The sequence below is a fragment of the Aulonocara sp. 'chitande type north' Nkhata Bay genome, linkage group LG2, assembly GCF_057382095.1.
Source record: "Aulonocara sp. 'chitande type north' Nkhata Bay isolate Kocher_YH1m ecotype deep benthic linkage group LG2, A_spYH_male_GT1.1, whole genome shotgun sequence".
Lineage (NCBI taxonomy): Eukaryota > Metazoa > Chordata > Actinopteri > Cichliformes > Cichlidae > Aulonocara > Aulonocara sp. 'chitande type north' Nkhata Bay.
In genome coordinates this window covers 9,079,367-9,094,015 of record NC_141345.1, presented here as the reverse complement: position 1 = coordinate 9,094,015, position 14,649 = coordinate 9,079,367, and the positions used below count along the sequence as shown (strand labels likewise).

The 14,649-nt window shown below is 41.2% G+C and overlaps 1 protein-coding gene across 1 annotated transcript; it reads left to right on the top strand.

Annotated features, from left to right (window-relative positions):
- Positions 1-1,328: 1,328 nt before the first annotated feature.
- slc25a48 (solute carrier family 25 member 48) lies at positions 1,329-13,501 on the top strand. Its single transcript, XM_086304891.1, has 7 exons — positions 1,329-1,531; positions 3,705-3,748; positions 4,284-4,355; positions 5,337-5,589; positions 7,389-7,679; positions 10,602-10,735; positions 12,089-13,501. The coding sequence occupies exons 1-7, from the start codon at positions 1,477-1,479 to the stop codon at positions 12,191-12,193; spliced, it is 954 nt and encodes a 317-aa protein (XP_086161017.1). The 5' UTR covers positions 1,329-1,476; the 3' UTR covers positions 12,194-13,501.
- The last annotated feature ends 1,148 nt before the right edge of the window (positions 13,502-14,649 follow it).

Genomic DNA, 14,649 nt, shown 5'->3' with positions numbered 1-14,649 from the left:
GACTACACTGCCTATGAGGCTACATTCTTTAGGGCTATGCCTGTAACACTCTGCCTATTACCTTCTTATTAAATTATTTTTGTGAATATTTTTTTTTATATTTCTTCATGTCATTTTGTGGGCTACAAATAGAGGTGACATGGGCCGCGAGATTGAGACCCAGGCATTAGACCCTCTTAATGCGCGTTTTGTTTAGGTTTCCACTGGCGTGGAATTACCTGTTTGTCCTATGTTAGGCACAGCCTAACATAGGACAAACAGGTAACTGTGTTCTGAATACCACCTTTTTAAATGGTAACTGTAACGGAATACAGTTATTCATATTTTGTATTTTAAATACGTAACAGCGGTACATGTATTCCGTTACTCCCCAGCACTGGTCACAATCAGCCAAGGATGAGCCTGCTGTGAAACCTAGCCCCACCGTATCATGTGACGTCTTGAGGTCATTGTATTGTTATATGATTTGAGGATCCTTACCTTATAGTATAAAGTTCATCGAGGTGACTGTTGTTGATGCCACAAAAATAAAACTGAAATCATATTTATAAGCAGTTTGTGTAACTGCAGTCTTCAATTTGTAACCCAGGGGTGGGGAAACTCCATGCCTCAAATGGCCGGTGTCCTGCAGGTTTTAGATGTGTCCTTGATCCAGCACCGCTCATTTAAATGGCCAAATTACCTCCTCAACATGTCTTAAAGTTCTCCAAAGGTCTTGTAATGAACTAATTATTTGATTCAGGTGTGTTGAACCAGGGTGATCTAAAACCTGCACGTCACCGGCCCTTGAGGGCTGGAATTCCCCACCCCTGTTGTAACCCTTCTTGTTTTTAAAGAAATCAGATCTTCATCAAACACCTTCTGTGATGTTCTCTTTATTATTGTTTTTTTTTTAACTTTTCCCTTCAGCAGACAATTTTTATCCAGCTCAGTCTGTTTGAGTGCAGCTCTGTTTCACAGCTGTGTCACTGATCACACTCCACCATTCATATATATGAAGTGTATAGAAGATCAATATAAGCACAAGCTGCTTTAATTACATCCATGATGATCATTTTACAGCACATACAGGAAGTTACTTTTTCTTGTCGGTCTTTAAGAGTTTTACTCTTATTGGGCAGGCTGAAGTGAAGTAGGAGAAAGGTCAAAATGTGCAGCAGTATCTGTTTTTCTGCTCAGCTTTCCTCATGGCTCATTTCCATCCCGGCCTCTCTATAGGCCGCATAGCTTTGGATAGCTCACTCCTGATTGGCCAGCAGAACGGCCTCACAGATTCAGGCTTTGCTCTGATTGGTTGCTAGTGACAACTCCCGGAGTTACCTTCTATAAGCCGTTTTTTTGCCTTCTTGTGAAAAAAGTTTGGGCCGATACGTGATCAGCGGGAGCAACCAGCAGCAGTAAGTGTTCTGTCCCGTGGAGAGCGCGCAGACTGTGAGATTACTTGCGTGGGGCGCGCAGAGCAGCTCCGAGTGGAAGATGCAGACCTCCAAAAGTTTCCGCGTGGATGATTTCATCGCAGGATGGATTGCAGGTGAGTTCCTCAGTCAGACACTCCGTCAATGCGTGTTTTCAGTGGATCTTTGTGGGGTGTGTGGGGGCGAACTGAAGATGGCATGGGTGGGAGGTGAAGGGAGGCTCAACAGCGCGTTTGTTTGGGTCCAGTGAGCTTCACACAGAGCTCCACAGATACGCACAATCCTCCGTTGTTGTACTGTAAAAACACGTTTATCAGGGGAAAACACGTCATGAGCTCCGCGTGCATCCTCATCCAGATAAACAGTGGAGGCTCTGCGCAGACTCCCACCCCCACCCGAACCCCTCATGTTCCCACAGTGTCACTGCAACGCAGGCTCACCGCCTCCGTTTACTCGGAAAGCTGCTCGCTGAATGCTCTCTCCCCTCGGTCAGTCTACAGGATTCAGTCTGCGCACGTTTTTATTCTAAGGACAAAAATTCGCCTTTTACAAGCTTAATGCGTGCTGTGTCAGGGCTAGCCGCTAGGGGCTTTATTTTAATTATTCTATGAAACTGAAATTATAAAAAGATGTAAAACAAAAAAGCACAAAGCCCTGCAAAAACACATTATGTTTAAGCTGTCATATAGTGATATTCTAAATCCCAGCTGTAATACAAAACACAGAAAAACACTGACATTGTTAATATTCAGCAAGTCTGGTTTGGATGGGAACTAGCTCCAGCTGAAAAGCTAAGACAGTCTCTGGGCTTATTAATTAATTTTGATAAGCTTTATTTTGCAATGTGAAGCCGTGAAGCCATGCTGCCAGTTGGACATTGCATTATTATGATGTCAGTCACAGCCGTGGAGCTTTTGCAGTCACAAAGAAAAGATTACACAACGAGCTGATGCCGGAAATCTATGTAGACCTACTTCTTTTCTCCAAATGTTCAGCCGAAGCAATAGCAGTGATCCTATCAATAAAAGCTTTTTGGAGGCCGATGATGAACTCAGAAAAACCCCACAAGTTTGGTTCAAGTGCAGGACTTCTAATCTGATTTTAAACTACAGTGTCCAGGGGCGCATTGCATTTTTCTGTCATCACCAAGATTTCACGTTTTTTGGCTGCTTTGCAAAATGCAGTTAACTTTAAATTTAAAAAAAAGAAAAGAAAAAAGAAGAAGAAGAATAGAAAGCTAGAAATAGACCTTAAAGAATATCTCACAGATTTCCCTGAATGTTATAAAATGTTAAGAAACATGTCCGGCCTTATTTGCAGCTTCACTTTGTGTTTCACTGCCTTCACAGCAAAGGTGAACTGACGTTTTTAAAAAATATATATATATAAATTTTGCTGGGTTACACTGCTAACAAAGCACTAATATGAAATCACTGTGATTTTTAATATTTGCAATATGTCGACCAACCTTCCAGTTCTATAGCAGTATAACCAGAATACCAGCAGCTGGCAGCCAGTTGAGTCTAGTCCCCTGAAGTTGTGCTCGATGATAAAGAATCTTTCAGATTGGTGGCAGCATGCTGTCAGTCTGTTTGCATTCATAAATTAGACAGAAGTTATTTAAAAACCTTTAAAAATCCAGTCAGACTGTGACTGTTTGCAGAAAGGTTTGCTTCTATCGGCCCACCTGTGCCGTCACCATGTGATCTAAGTCTTGCTCAGTGTGCAACACCTTCAAGCTGTGGGTAATTATTTAGTCTCCACACTCCAGTTGGTCACAGAAGGTGGAATAATTATGAGGTACCTTCATCAAGCTGTGTGTGGATGGTTTTGATGTAATGTTACGTTTGCTCTGCTTCCTGATGGCGGTGCGTGCAGCAAACCCTCTTGTTTTTTTTATTTGATATTTGGTGTCCTTGCATTGATACAATATTCATGTCCTGATGACCATGCACTCCTGGTTCTTATCTGGGCAACAACTGAGCGAGATCCTGTGGCATGTATGTTGTGTGTGTTTGATACCCACTCATGCACACACACAGTAGCTCGCGTTCCCCCCTGTGATGGCTGCTCATTTGAAGTAAACTTTAAGCCCTGACTGCAAACATGCAGGTCTGATGTCCTGCAGTAAAAACAGTTTAAGACGCTTTAGTTTTTGGCTGAGACACGTTGCCTTTCAGCATGTTGGTTATGAGTAAAACTCTTGAGATTTTTGTGGAAAGTTGTCTCTGTTTTTCTCTCTCTGGCATTTTGTGCTTCATTCCTCTTTTCTTTCTGTTTTGGCTGCAGGAGCTTCCAGTGTGGTTGTTGGCCATCCGCTGGATACAGTAAAGGTATGTCAGACCTCTGGAATCATTTTACTACAGCATTCCTCCACTTTTGTGTTATAGCTGTTATAAAAATGATCAAGCCTGCAGCTCATCAAGTCATATACACTCTGTTGCACATTCTTTTGGGCCACTTTTTTTTAATTTACGTCCTTATCCATCCTACAAATCAGGATCTGTGTTTGTATGACACACAGAGTCAGTTTCTTCCCTATAATTATAATTGAATTGATGTTTTGATGTCACATATGTCTTTTGCCAAAAATAATTTAGTATGTGTAGCAGCTAAGGAAGGAAGCATTTATCAGAAATGATCTGAATGTGCTCAAAACCAGTGTGAGTGTTATGAACTGTCTTTAGTCAGAGATGTGTGCAATGACTCCAAGGTGAAAAGCCTGAATATTTTTGTCCAACAAACTCCAAAATAAGAAATCTGAAAACCTATGTTTCACATTCGGGGGGAAAAAACCCCCCAAATCAACTTTATTTATTCTTCATATGGAAATTACTTGTTTGAATAAAGTCAGTGGCACTGTTTCAGACTCGGCTCCAGGCAGGGAATGGCTACAAAAACACTCTGCACTGCATCCTCACCATCTACAGGAAGGAAACGGTAAACATTCAAACTTCTTCTCTTTCCTCCATTTCTGCATCGCTCCAAACAGTATAAACGGTAATAAGTTATCTGACATGCTTTGAAAATATGCTTTTCATTCACCCTGCAGTATATTTAACCAAATGCTTTGTTGGCTCTGTTGTGTGTTTTAACTTGGCTGAAGCTATGGCAGTACAAATGCTGGGCAGCAATCAGAAACTTGGATATATTGTATCTGTCCCAGTGTTTTTCCACACAACTCCAGTCAGTACATCAGAGTCCCTCAGAGCCAGGGTTAGGACAGATTTATAGGATTTGGACACAAAATGTGGTCCTTCAGAGCCTAAGATCGAGTTAATCATTTCATTATAGATTGGACCTAAAACCACGTTCAGCTCAGAGCCAGCACTGCACAATATGCAAACATCCACAGTCATTCTGTCGCTTTAAGTTGTTTCCACAGCTCCCAGTCGCTTTATTTCTCCTGTGACCCAGTTTCCCAGCTGGATGCTTTAAGCTGGACCTTTTGTTTACCACCACCATGAAAAGCTTAAACCAGCTGAGTGATAATAGCAGCTTATTTTACAGAAAAATAATCCATTTAGGTGAGGCTAAATATGTGCAAAAGGTTGAATTTAAGCTGCATCTATCGGTTTTATCTCTTTGGGGTGTCATATGATAAGAAGTTTTCAGTGTGTCCGTTACAAATCACAGGCCTGCTGCTCTCAGAGGTCACATGATTTATTCAGCTATGTTTTATTCCCAGCATATGTCTCCCCAGACTGTAACCGCCTCCTCAGGTTGGCCCGAGGAAAGGTTTCCATACTATTTGGCAGCAGCTGCACCCTGTATTTAATTCTGTGCATGTCATCAGTGTAAACGCCTCACTTACAGTTCTTTACTGTTCCCTCCACACTTTTCCTGCTTTTACCCGTGCATATGTATGTTTTTTTCACATGTTGTGCTGACCTTCTTGCTTCCCTCTCGACTCTTTTTCAGGTCACAGGATTCTTTAAGGGCATGTCTTTCCCCCTGGCCAGCATCACGGTCTACAACTCGGCCGTGTTTGGCTTCTTCAGTAACACTCAAAGATTCATAAGCAATTATCGCTATGGTGACGGGCAGCATCCCTGCAGCATGTTGGACCTGACCATGGCCAGCATGCTGACCGGACTGATGTCCGTGAGCCTGGGAGCTCCAGTGGATTTGGTTAAGATCAGACTCCAAATGCAAACGCAGATGGTTCTAGCAGGTAACGTGGGGATCACTTTTTTCAGGTTTTGATACAAAAACCTTCTGTTTTTGTATCTTAGCCTTGAAAAAAAAGTTTTGCTCTTTTTAACTTCTCTAAGATTTTGGCACATAGACAGCACACGCCCAGATAAAAAGCAGCCTTGTCAGCATAGTAACAACTTTGTCCCAAATACACCTCTGTCAGAGGAAGCTCAAATAATGGCTTTGTTTTTAATCCTCGTTCTTTTCTAAAATTTCAAAAAGAACAAGTTGACTAAGGATCGCATCAAAGAGAGTTAAGCTGTGCCCTTTCTGCTCGTTAATTACAGGCCAGCCACAAACTGCCATGTGGCATTCATCAGATGACATTAATACATGAAATGCTGACACAGCTCCAGCTTCTGTTCTGCAATGTTTCCTTCTTATTACACCATGAGCTTTTGGGGATACAAAGTTCTCGCCGAGCTGCTGTCTTTGATAGTCACACTTCACCAGCTGGTTGCAGAATTGTTGCCAGTAGGAGTACTTTTTTTTTTTTTTTTTTTTTTTTAAATAGTTTACTTTTTTATTTATTATCTAAATCGAGCAAGACCTATCTAGACTGAGTGTCACGGTAACATAGCCTCAGAACTCAATATGAATATGTCCTGATGACACAGACATCAAAACATGCTTCAGAAAACATTTCTGCTCGTGTCATCTTTTCTATAACTACATGCTGATATTCACTGATACACAGAATAACATTACAGCATCTATAAGTGTATCAGGATGTTTGACAGCATATGGTAAATATTAATAAAGAACGTTTAATATGAAAGTGGCCATAAACAGCTGCCAGAGAGGTAACTGTTCATCTAAAAGAGATCTGAGGAGCTGAGCCATTAGAAGAACACAGTTTCCCTTCAGTTCTACTTATTAACCCTTTATCCCTCATATGCACCGATGCAGTGCTGGTAGAGGGTCCTGGTCTTTAAGTGTGCTGTCATATTGTGTACAAAGATTTTTCTTTTCTAACAAAATCGAATTTTTCTGTGTTTGTAGCATTTTTAGGACCTTTGAATGATGGATTTAAGGACTAAATGTCAATTTTCTCCACAGTTAGGAACCCATTCTTGCATGAATACAAAGTCTGTCGTTATATTGTTTCTTGGTCTTGTGATTTCTGGCCTGCGTCTTTCTGTTAAACAATAAAATAATAAAGCCGAGCACAGAGGGATTCCAGTCAGACATTTATAGCTTTCTACATGTTTACAGTGTTTGGCAGGCTCATACATCTTCCACCGGTCACTGGGATTAGTCACATTTCTTTCATTATCTTCCTCAGTGATACTTTGGACTTGACTTTGAATAGAGCCGACTCTTTTATGATGGAGCAAAGTGTCAGCGAGTTCAGCCAGGATCAGGAAACCATTTCACTGTAAACTCAGCATTCCATACTGCGATTAGCATGACTGACTTACTAAGCCCGATACTTGGTATGATCACCGTCACTAAAACAGAAAGTCATTTCACTCTAATGTAAAAGGACTGCTACATATTAATGGTATTGCGTTTGTCGGTTGGTTCTTTTCCACGTGATATGGAAAGACTCGAGCACCTTCCTGTGTTTCAGACACCAACATTTTTGGACTGTGAGAAAGAAACAAAAAAGTTTGAAAAACGTTCTGCTGAGACTGAAAATCCCCTGAAGTTGAAACACCTTTGCTTAAAGTTCCCAGAGACGAGGACACGGAGAGGAGAACAAACTGGATGAAGCAGATCCCTAACTAACCTGCTCACTGACTTCACTCTCATATATTTTTGTTTTTTAAACAGAGAACCTCCACCTTGCGGGCAACATGTCGAATGGCACCAACATCCGTCTGCGCTCCGTCAGCATTCCCAGCCAGCAGCAGCTGTACCGAGGGCCCATCCACTGCATCAGCAGCATCCTGCAGACCGAGGGCCTCCAGGGCCTGTACAGAGGAGCCGGAGCCATGATCCTGAGGGACGTACCTGGATACACGCTCTACTTCATCCCTTACACCATCTTCTGCGACCTGCTGAGGCCGGACAACACTTCGAGCCCACATCCATGTTCCATCTGGCTGGCAGGAGGACTGGCAGGTAAATGTCACCAAAACAAAGTTTCCTATGATATTTTCAGTGTCATTAGCGTTGTTTGAGTTATTGGTGACTTTAGACGTCAGTTAAATTTATGCCTGTTGCCACAGACCTGTGAGTCAGATGTACAGGAAAACATTTGTGGAAGTTCTTTCCTCGTCCACTCACCGCTGAGCTGGGTGATGGGTCACTGTGCACCAAATTAACAACAAAGGAGAAAAGGAGTGAACAGACAGCTGGCCGTACTCAAAGTGCTGATTCTGGGTCTTTGGGAGGAAGCTGATGACTTTGTTAGGACACACAGTAGCTAACATTAACCTGTGATGTCAATGCAGCAGTTCTGACCCTTTAACGAGGGGCGTGGCAACGCTGTCCTGAAGAGCAGCGTGTTGAGTCAGTGCTAACATGGAGGTTAATGAAGTGCGTGTTTCTGATTGAAGTGGCAGTTTCAATGTGAGCCTGACTGGACTGGATGTGATGTGGCAGCGCTGCAGCGGTAGAAGAATTAGACGAGCCTTAGGTGCACAGTCAGAGCACAGTTAAACCTGCTATTAAAACCTTTGTTATTTATTTAAGGTTTTATTTCAGAGTCCAACACGTTTGAAAATGTTTTGAGACCTTCACACACTCTGAAGTGTCTGCCTTAACCTTAACATAACCTTGTTCTTCAGAGCTGTCCTTCTGTTAGTAATGAACCAGAGGGGGTTGATGTCAGCTGAACATTTGAGAATAAAAGCGAATAGATCTTAAGGTTTTCTTCTTTCGTATTTTTGCTAAAACCTCTTTATATTTCCCCACTTGTATCAGTTACACTGGCAGAACCTCACAGAGATAATAAAAGTTAATTATTAATAAGATATAAGTAAACTCCTCCGCTGATGCCAGTCGGCATTAAACCAAACTGTTGCACAACCAGAGCCAGCAGTAACCCCCAATTACAAGGAATTTGGCAAGAAATCAAGAACTTCTGAACAATGGTCAGAAATCACTCTTGGTTTGTCAAATGGGACTAGAGCACGGACAAACCAGTAATTCCATTAAGTGATAAATCTTTGAGTATGTTACTTTTGTTTTTTTTTCCCTTCTATCCTATCAGCGTTGTAGAAGCCGATTCTTGACAGTTGTTGTTTTTTTTTTTTTTTTTTTTTCTTCAGCTTTATGAACTGATAGACTCGGATGAAACTGTACTGTAGAACAACAGCTGACACCATTTTCTTTTCTTATATAAAATGACAGAAAACACATAAAGTCTGAGATATTTTTAGTTTGGGGTCAGATCAGTGCTATTATTGATACTTATTGATCAATACTTTTACATAATTAAGTCACTGTAGCATCTATTCAATGACCAAAAAAACTAAAGTTGCACATTATCTTTGCCCTCGCTCCTCTGATTCAGTTATTGATGAAACATCGCAGCTCTTCAGTTGCGTCTTATTTTAACAATTCATGACACTGAGGCTAAAATGTGATGAAGTCCTTTTTAAACTTGGTTCAAGCTGTAATGTTCACACACTGTTAACAAGGTATGAACTGGAACGGCCTCAAATGTGGAGAATCATTGCCTCCGACAGTTTGGCTGTAAATAGGTCACTGTTATTATTCGGTTCAGAGGGTTTGGGGATAAAATCCAGACCTAAAGGTAACTTTGTTTTTTCAGTACCTTTATTTTTCCTTTACTTTCCTCTGCTGACACACATCATTGTCCTGCTGTGTCCCAGACCTTCTGCTCTGTACATAAACACCAGTATTGATCCGAGCAGGTCAGACTGAGCTGTGGGTGGTTTCTGTTTGTCTGACCGGCCTCTGAATGACGTCCGTGGGCTGTTATTAACCTGGCGAAGACTGTACATGTGACCTTATCTTTGTTCATTCGTAGGTTCCACAGAACTGCAATAGCAAGAAATCAATATGAGCAAACACATCTGAGGCCAATCAAGTTCTGGCTGGTGCAAACGGATGCATGGAGTCGGAGGCTGGAGTTTCAGGGTTGTTTGGTCTCAGAGGTTAAAGCAGGCTCCACATGCAGACCAGCCAGCTATGAACATCTGACTGAGTGAAAAATGTAGTGTGAGAGCTTCGGTCAGCTGGACGGCATAAATCTGAAATGCTGCCATGTTTAGCCTCCCATTAGGCCTGAATCCGTCGTAGTTGAACTAAAACTCGGACAATATCCTGATGATTTTTCCTCCAAACCTTCAACAATGAGTTACAGTAAATGTTTTAATTATGTTCTGTACGTCTTAAAGTCTAAATGACCCTTAAACTCGTGCATCAGCTGATGTCAAGTCATTTCTTCTTTACTGCTGGCTGTGTGAGTGAATCTATTACAGATGTTATAAGGAGCGCCTGAACGCAGCATGTGAAGTTTGTGCTGAGCCCTGTAACCCTCATTTAACCTCCTAGGACTTGGCGTCCACATATGTGGACATCACATTTTGGGTTATTTTGACCAAAATACTCAATTTTGCTCTACATGGGCCTGATATCCACTTACGGGGACATTATACTGCTACTGTTCTATCAAATTTTTAAACAAATATCCTCATATGTGGCTCTTATTTTTCTTAAAAACAAAAATAAGGTAAAAAAATCTGCTAATTTTTTGTTTTTGCATTCATCGGGCCCCAATATGCCCAATATCAAAGGGCAATTAAAAATGCATGCTGGGGAAGAGTTCGGGTCTTAGGAAGTTAAAGATCCTCATTTTTGGCAAAAGTAAAAGGTTCCAGGAGCTGAACTGTGATCTTTGGACCTACACAATAAAATGACAAAATCTCAGTATCAGAGGAGACTTTCACAGTCTGAGATTTTGTTATGTGTTTGCTCTAGTCCTTGTCTGGTTCCATATGTGACTTCCACCTGGTTTAGAGTCCTTGCACCATGACATCAGCAGGAAGTTCAGAGCTCTCTCCTCTTTCTCAGGGTCCATTTCCTGGGTCACAGCCACACCAACCGACGTGGTAAAGAGTCGAATGCAGGCTGATGCTCAGCTGCAGAGGAAGTACAAGGGAGTTTTACACTGCATCATCCACAGCTACAAGACAGAGGGAGTACAGGTGAGTAATGACTTCAACCAGCCAAAACTATACGAACACTGTTTTTAAGCACCTCGATCTGGCTCCACACAAACAGCAAAAACACAATGCAAACTCAGCTACCCGCTGTGTTTGGACACTTAGCTGTGTCCATGTGAGCTTTGTATCTGAGGATCCAGCAGAGCACACAAGTTACCGCAGCTTGAACACTGAAGCTTCTGCCTGAAGAAATCAACCAAGATGCACAAAGTTTGTCCATCAGAGACACTGTAGTACCGATCTCAGGGCTTCCTGAACGAATGTTGTGTGTGCTTGGGTCAACACGTTGTCCCTGAAATCGTATCAATATCTATTTTAAAGAAAAAAGAAATTTTACAAACATCTTACCAAACTGAGCCTCAATGACACGCCTCCACATGGGTAAGTCATGACACTCCCTGGGCATCAATGGGCCATATAGACATCTGTCCAATAAGCAGACTGAATGCTCTCACATGTGTGAAGTTTGAAGTTCACTTTTTGGTTCCTCAAATGTTTCTGCTGAAAATATTTAAATTACAAGGAAAGAATTCTCTTCAGATACTTGGCATGAAACCTCTTCCCCAGCGAGGCTTAAAAGGCCTGTTACACCTGCCTTTGTCACCGCCAACACCAAAAGTGATGTCAGAGATGCTGCTGAAAGTTGGCCTTTGGTGTTTCCACTCATTCTGCACCTCCAGAGATTTCTAGACCCTAACATGGACAACAACAAGAATTATATTTTAGGATTAAAAATATTTCCATGAAAGAGGCCGTTCATACTGCTGATAATTGCAGTAATTATCAGTATTGTTAGTTTTGGGCAGCTGTGGCAACAAACCTTACTTTGGGTGGTGGTCTAATAATTTTGCTAAGACCTGTACAGGATGAAAAAGTGAAACTCCTCGTTGTAAAAAAATATCCTCTTATAAAATAAAACGGGCCACATGCTGCAGAAAACCTTATGTGGGGTTATGTCAGGTCAGCATTTGTCACACGGCTGGTGTCCTGGCCTGAGACGAGCAAATGTTGCATCTGTGTGTCTGATTCGTGCTGTTCATAATGTCAAAGGTTGTAAACTGTAGACAAGCTATCGCAGTGTCCAGAAATCAGGAGGGGTCAGGTTCTGAGAAAGTAAACTGGACTGTTGATGTGAACAGAGGTCAGTGAGTTGGGTTACTACAGGCCAGCGTCCCCAAAGAAAAATCAACGTAACACTGCGGTCTGTGGGCTGTGTTCACCTTCACTCATGTTTCCTGTCAGCGCGGCACCAAAGATCTGGAATGATAACAGATGTGTGTAGACAGTTTAACATATTTAATTCCAACTTTCTCTTTTTTTTTTTTTAATGTTCAGGTGTTCTTCAGGGGAGCATCAGTGAACGCCATCCGAGGCTTCCCAATGAGCTCCACCATGTTCCTGACCTATGAACTCTCTCTGCGGTTCTTCAGGGGTCTTTAGGACACATTTTACTAATTAAAGGAGTCACACTGAGTTACTTGGAAAAATGAGCACAAAGCAAATAGAGCCCAGCGTCTCTGAAACGAGAGACTGGTGACAGTGTAAGTCATCTGATCAAACCTTTAGCTCAGTCACACAGACAGTTTTATCACACCGGTGGCCAGCGATGTTACGCAATGCTGCTTGAGTTATTCAGAGATTAAAGATTTTAGTGTTGGTGCTGCAGAGTGATTGTGTGGAGCTATTTTTATAGTTTTATAAATTGGATCAGTTTCAGGTGGATTGCAATTATTGGTCAAATCAAAAAGTATCTTCTTGTTATGTGTAGTATAATAGTTGAATGACATGTTGATGTCAGAATTTTACTGAAGTTGAATTTTTCTTTGCTGCATATTTACCAAAGAACTCTGTGTGTTCCTCCGAGGTTTGTTTTTGGGGCAAGTCTGAACTTCCTGTGAAAAAGACGGTCAGTATGGAGGTGATGTGCACAGTAATATTGTGTTAATACACAGTAGTGCACTGTTAGCATGTGATTGGTGATCTGTAGGGAAAAGAAAGGAAGTCCGGTGATGAGGAGTAAAACTGACATAGATGTCATGTGTAGTCATCAGCGCATAATGTTTCATACTGAATACGATCAGCTAAAAGATTTTTAAACAGATCTCATGTATAACTTAGCTATTTCACTTTGTAACCTCCACATGTAGAAGTGTTTATCTGGCCTTTATGTGCTGCACTTTATCTCAGAGAGATAAGCTCAATTGACCAAGTCAATGTGAAAAGATGAGTTTGACATTTTCAACACAAGCAGAGGGTCAACATATTCTGTTACCTCTTAGTTGTAGGTTTAATTTATGAACTGGATGTACCTTACATATATTCAAAATGATTAAACGCATCATTTTAATGAGTTTTAGATGTTCTTTCTTCTGCTCTCTCGTTCTGTACTTTAAAATCCTGTTTATGTTGAAAATGGCACATCCACAGAGTCATAACATGAAATGTTGCCTTCCATGCGGACTGTATGTGTGTTGCACACTAACGTCCTCTTGTACATTTGTTTGTGTGTTTCTTATATTAAGAAAAGTGAGTTTTACAAGTTTATAATTAAACGTCCTGCTAACAAACTTTCCACAGACTGCAGTTAAAAGCTTTGGCGTTTCGCTCTGAAGTCAGATTAAAATTATAACAGGATTTATTGTTTTTAAAACCCTGACATGTAAATATGTGTAAATATGTTCGCTGCCATTCCACATGACAGGGAGCCAGAAATTTCTTATTGTACATAAATAAAAGCTTTTAATCACACTGCTCTCCTTTTCTGAATCGGCTCTTCTCAGAATAATGTGACATTCATGTGACAGCTCGTCTACTTACAGATAGGGGCCTGCTGTCAGATAAATACTCCGTGATGTCGACACGTGCTACGAGAGCTGATTTTCATGTCATATCTGAGGCCTAAAGCGAAGACTCTGGCTTCAGTAGAATTGCAGACAGACGTTGACTTTCTGCCTGCAGTCGGCTGATAAGAACCTGGAGCTCTAAAGTCACTCTCATAACTACAGTGAAAGCTGTTTGTTATTTTCACCTCAACTTCCCTCTAAGGGCTCACAACACCCACTAGAGGGCAGCATCTAGCAACACAACTCAATGAAGCGGCTATTCGCACAAATCTTCCCACGATGCACTGAGTGTTTCTTCTTAATCTGTGGCTCTCTTCCATAGCGTGCCTTTGCCCCATCCCTGATACTGGGACTGGTTTCTTTCTGCTAAAAACAGTTTTTCCTTTCTGCTCTCATCAAAGGTTGATTGGTCGAGTTTTCTTTGTATTACTAACTTGCAGTATAAAGTCCCTTGAGGCAACTGTTGTTGTGATTTGGCTCTGTATAAATAATATAAAATGAATAAATTAAATTGAAACTCTGTAGTCAATTTGTAACAGTAAGAAGGCTTATTTTTAGTCATTTACACATTTTTCATATAACAGTTTTTTTATAATTATTATTATGGAAAATTTTCTGGTTAGCAGATAAACAATACTGTGCACAGTTTATGGTTTTTGACTTGACCAGTAATATTCATGCAGTGTTGCTTTGATTGTGGCACAGATGCTCATGCATGTAGTTAAAAAAATATATTATTAGTTTATATTATTAGTTATTATATTTGTCTCACTTCAAGCAATAATGGGTTCATAAATTCTTGCTTTGACCTGGCTGACAGGCAGTGGGGGGAGCAAGAGAATTTTAATAGGGGCTGGCAGCCTGAGATTATTACTGATACAGCACAGAGACACATAAAACAAATCTGTAATATTATTTAAAACATAAAAACAGATTTTCCTTTAATGTGGACTCAGGTCAAGTGGATACAAGCGGACGAGATCGCGGATACAAGCGGCAGAAATGAGCTTCCCCCGAAGGGTGGCTGGCCTCTCCCTTAGAGATAGGGTGAGA

Bases quoted from the DNA above. Each gene is read 5' to 3' on its own strand.
- slc25a48 (XM_086304891.1), top strand. From the start codon at position 1,477: ATGCAGACCTCCAAAAGTTTCCGCGTGGATGATTTCATCGCAGGATGG. The intron at 4,356-5,336 runs GTAAACATTCAA...ACTCTTTTTCAG, and splicing joins CCATCTACAGGAAGGAAACG to GTCACAGGATTCTTTAAGGG. The intron at 5,590-7,388 runs GTAACGTGGGGA...TTTTTTAAACAG, and splicing joins AACGCAGATGGTTCTAGCAG to AGAACCTCCACCTTGCGGGC.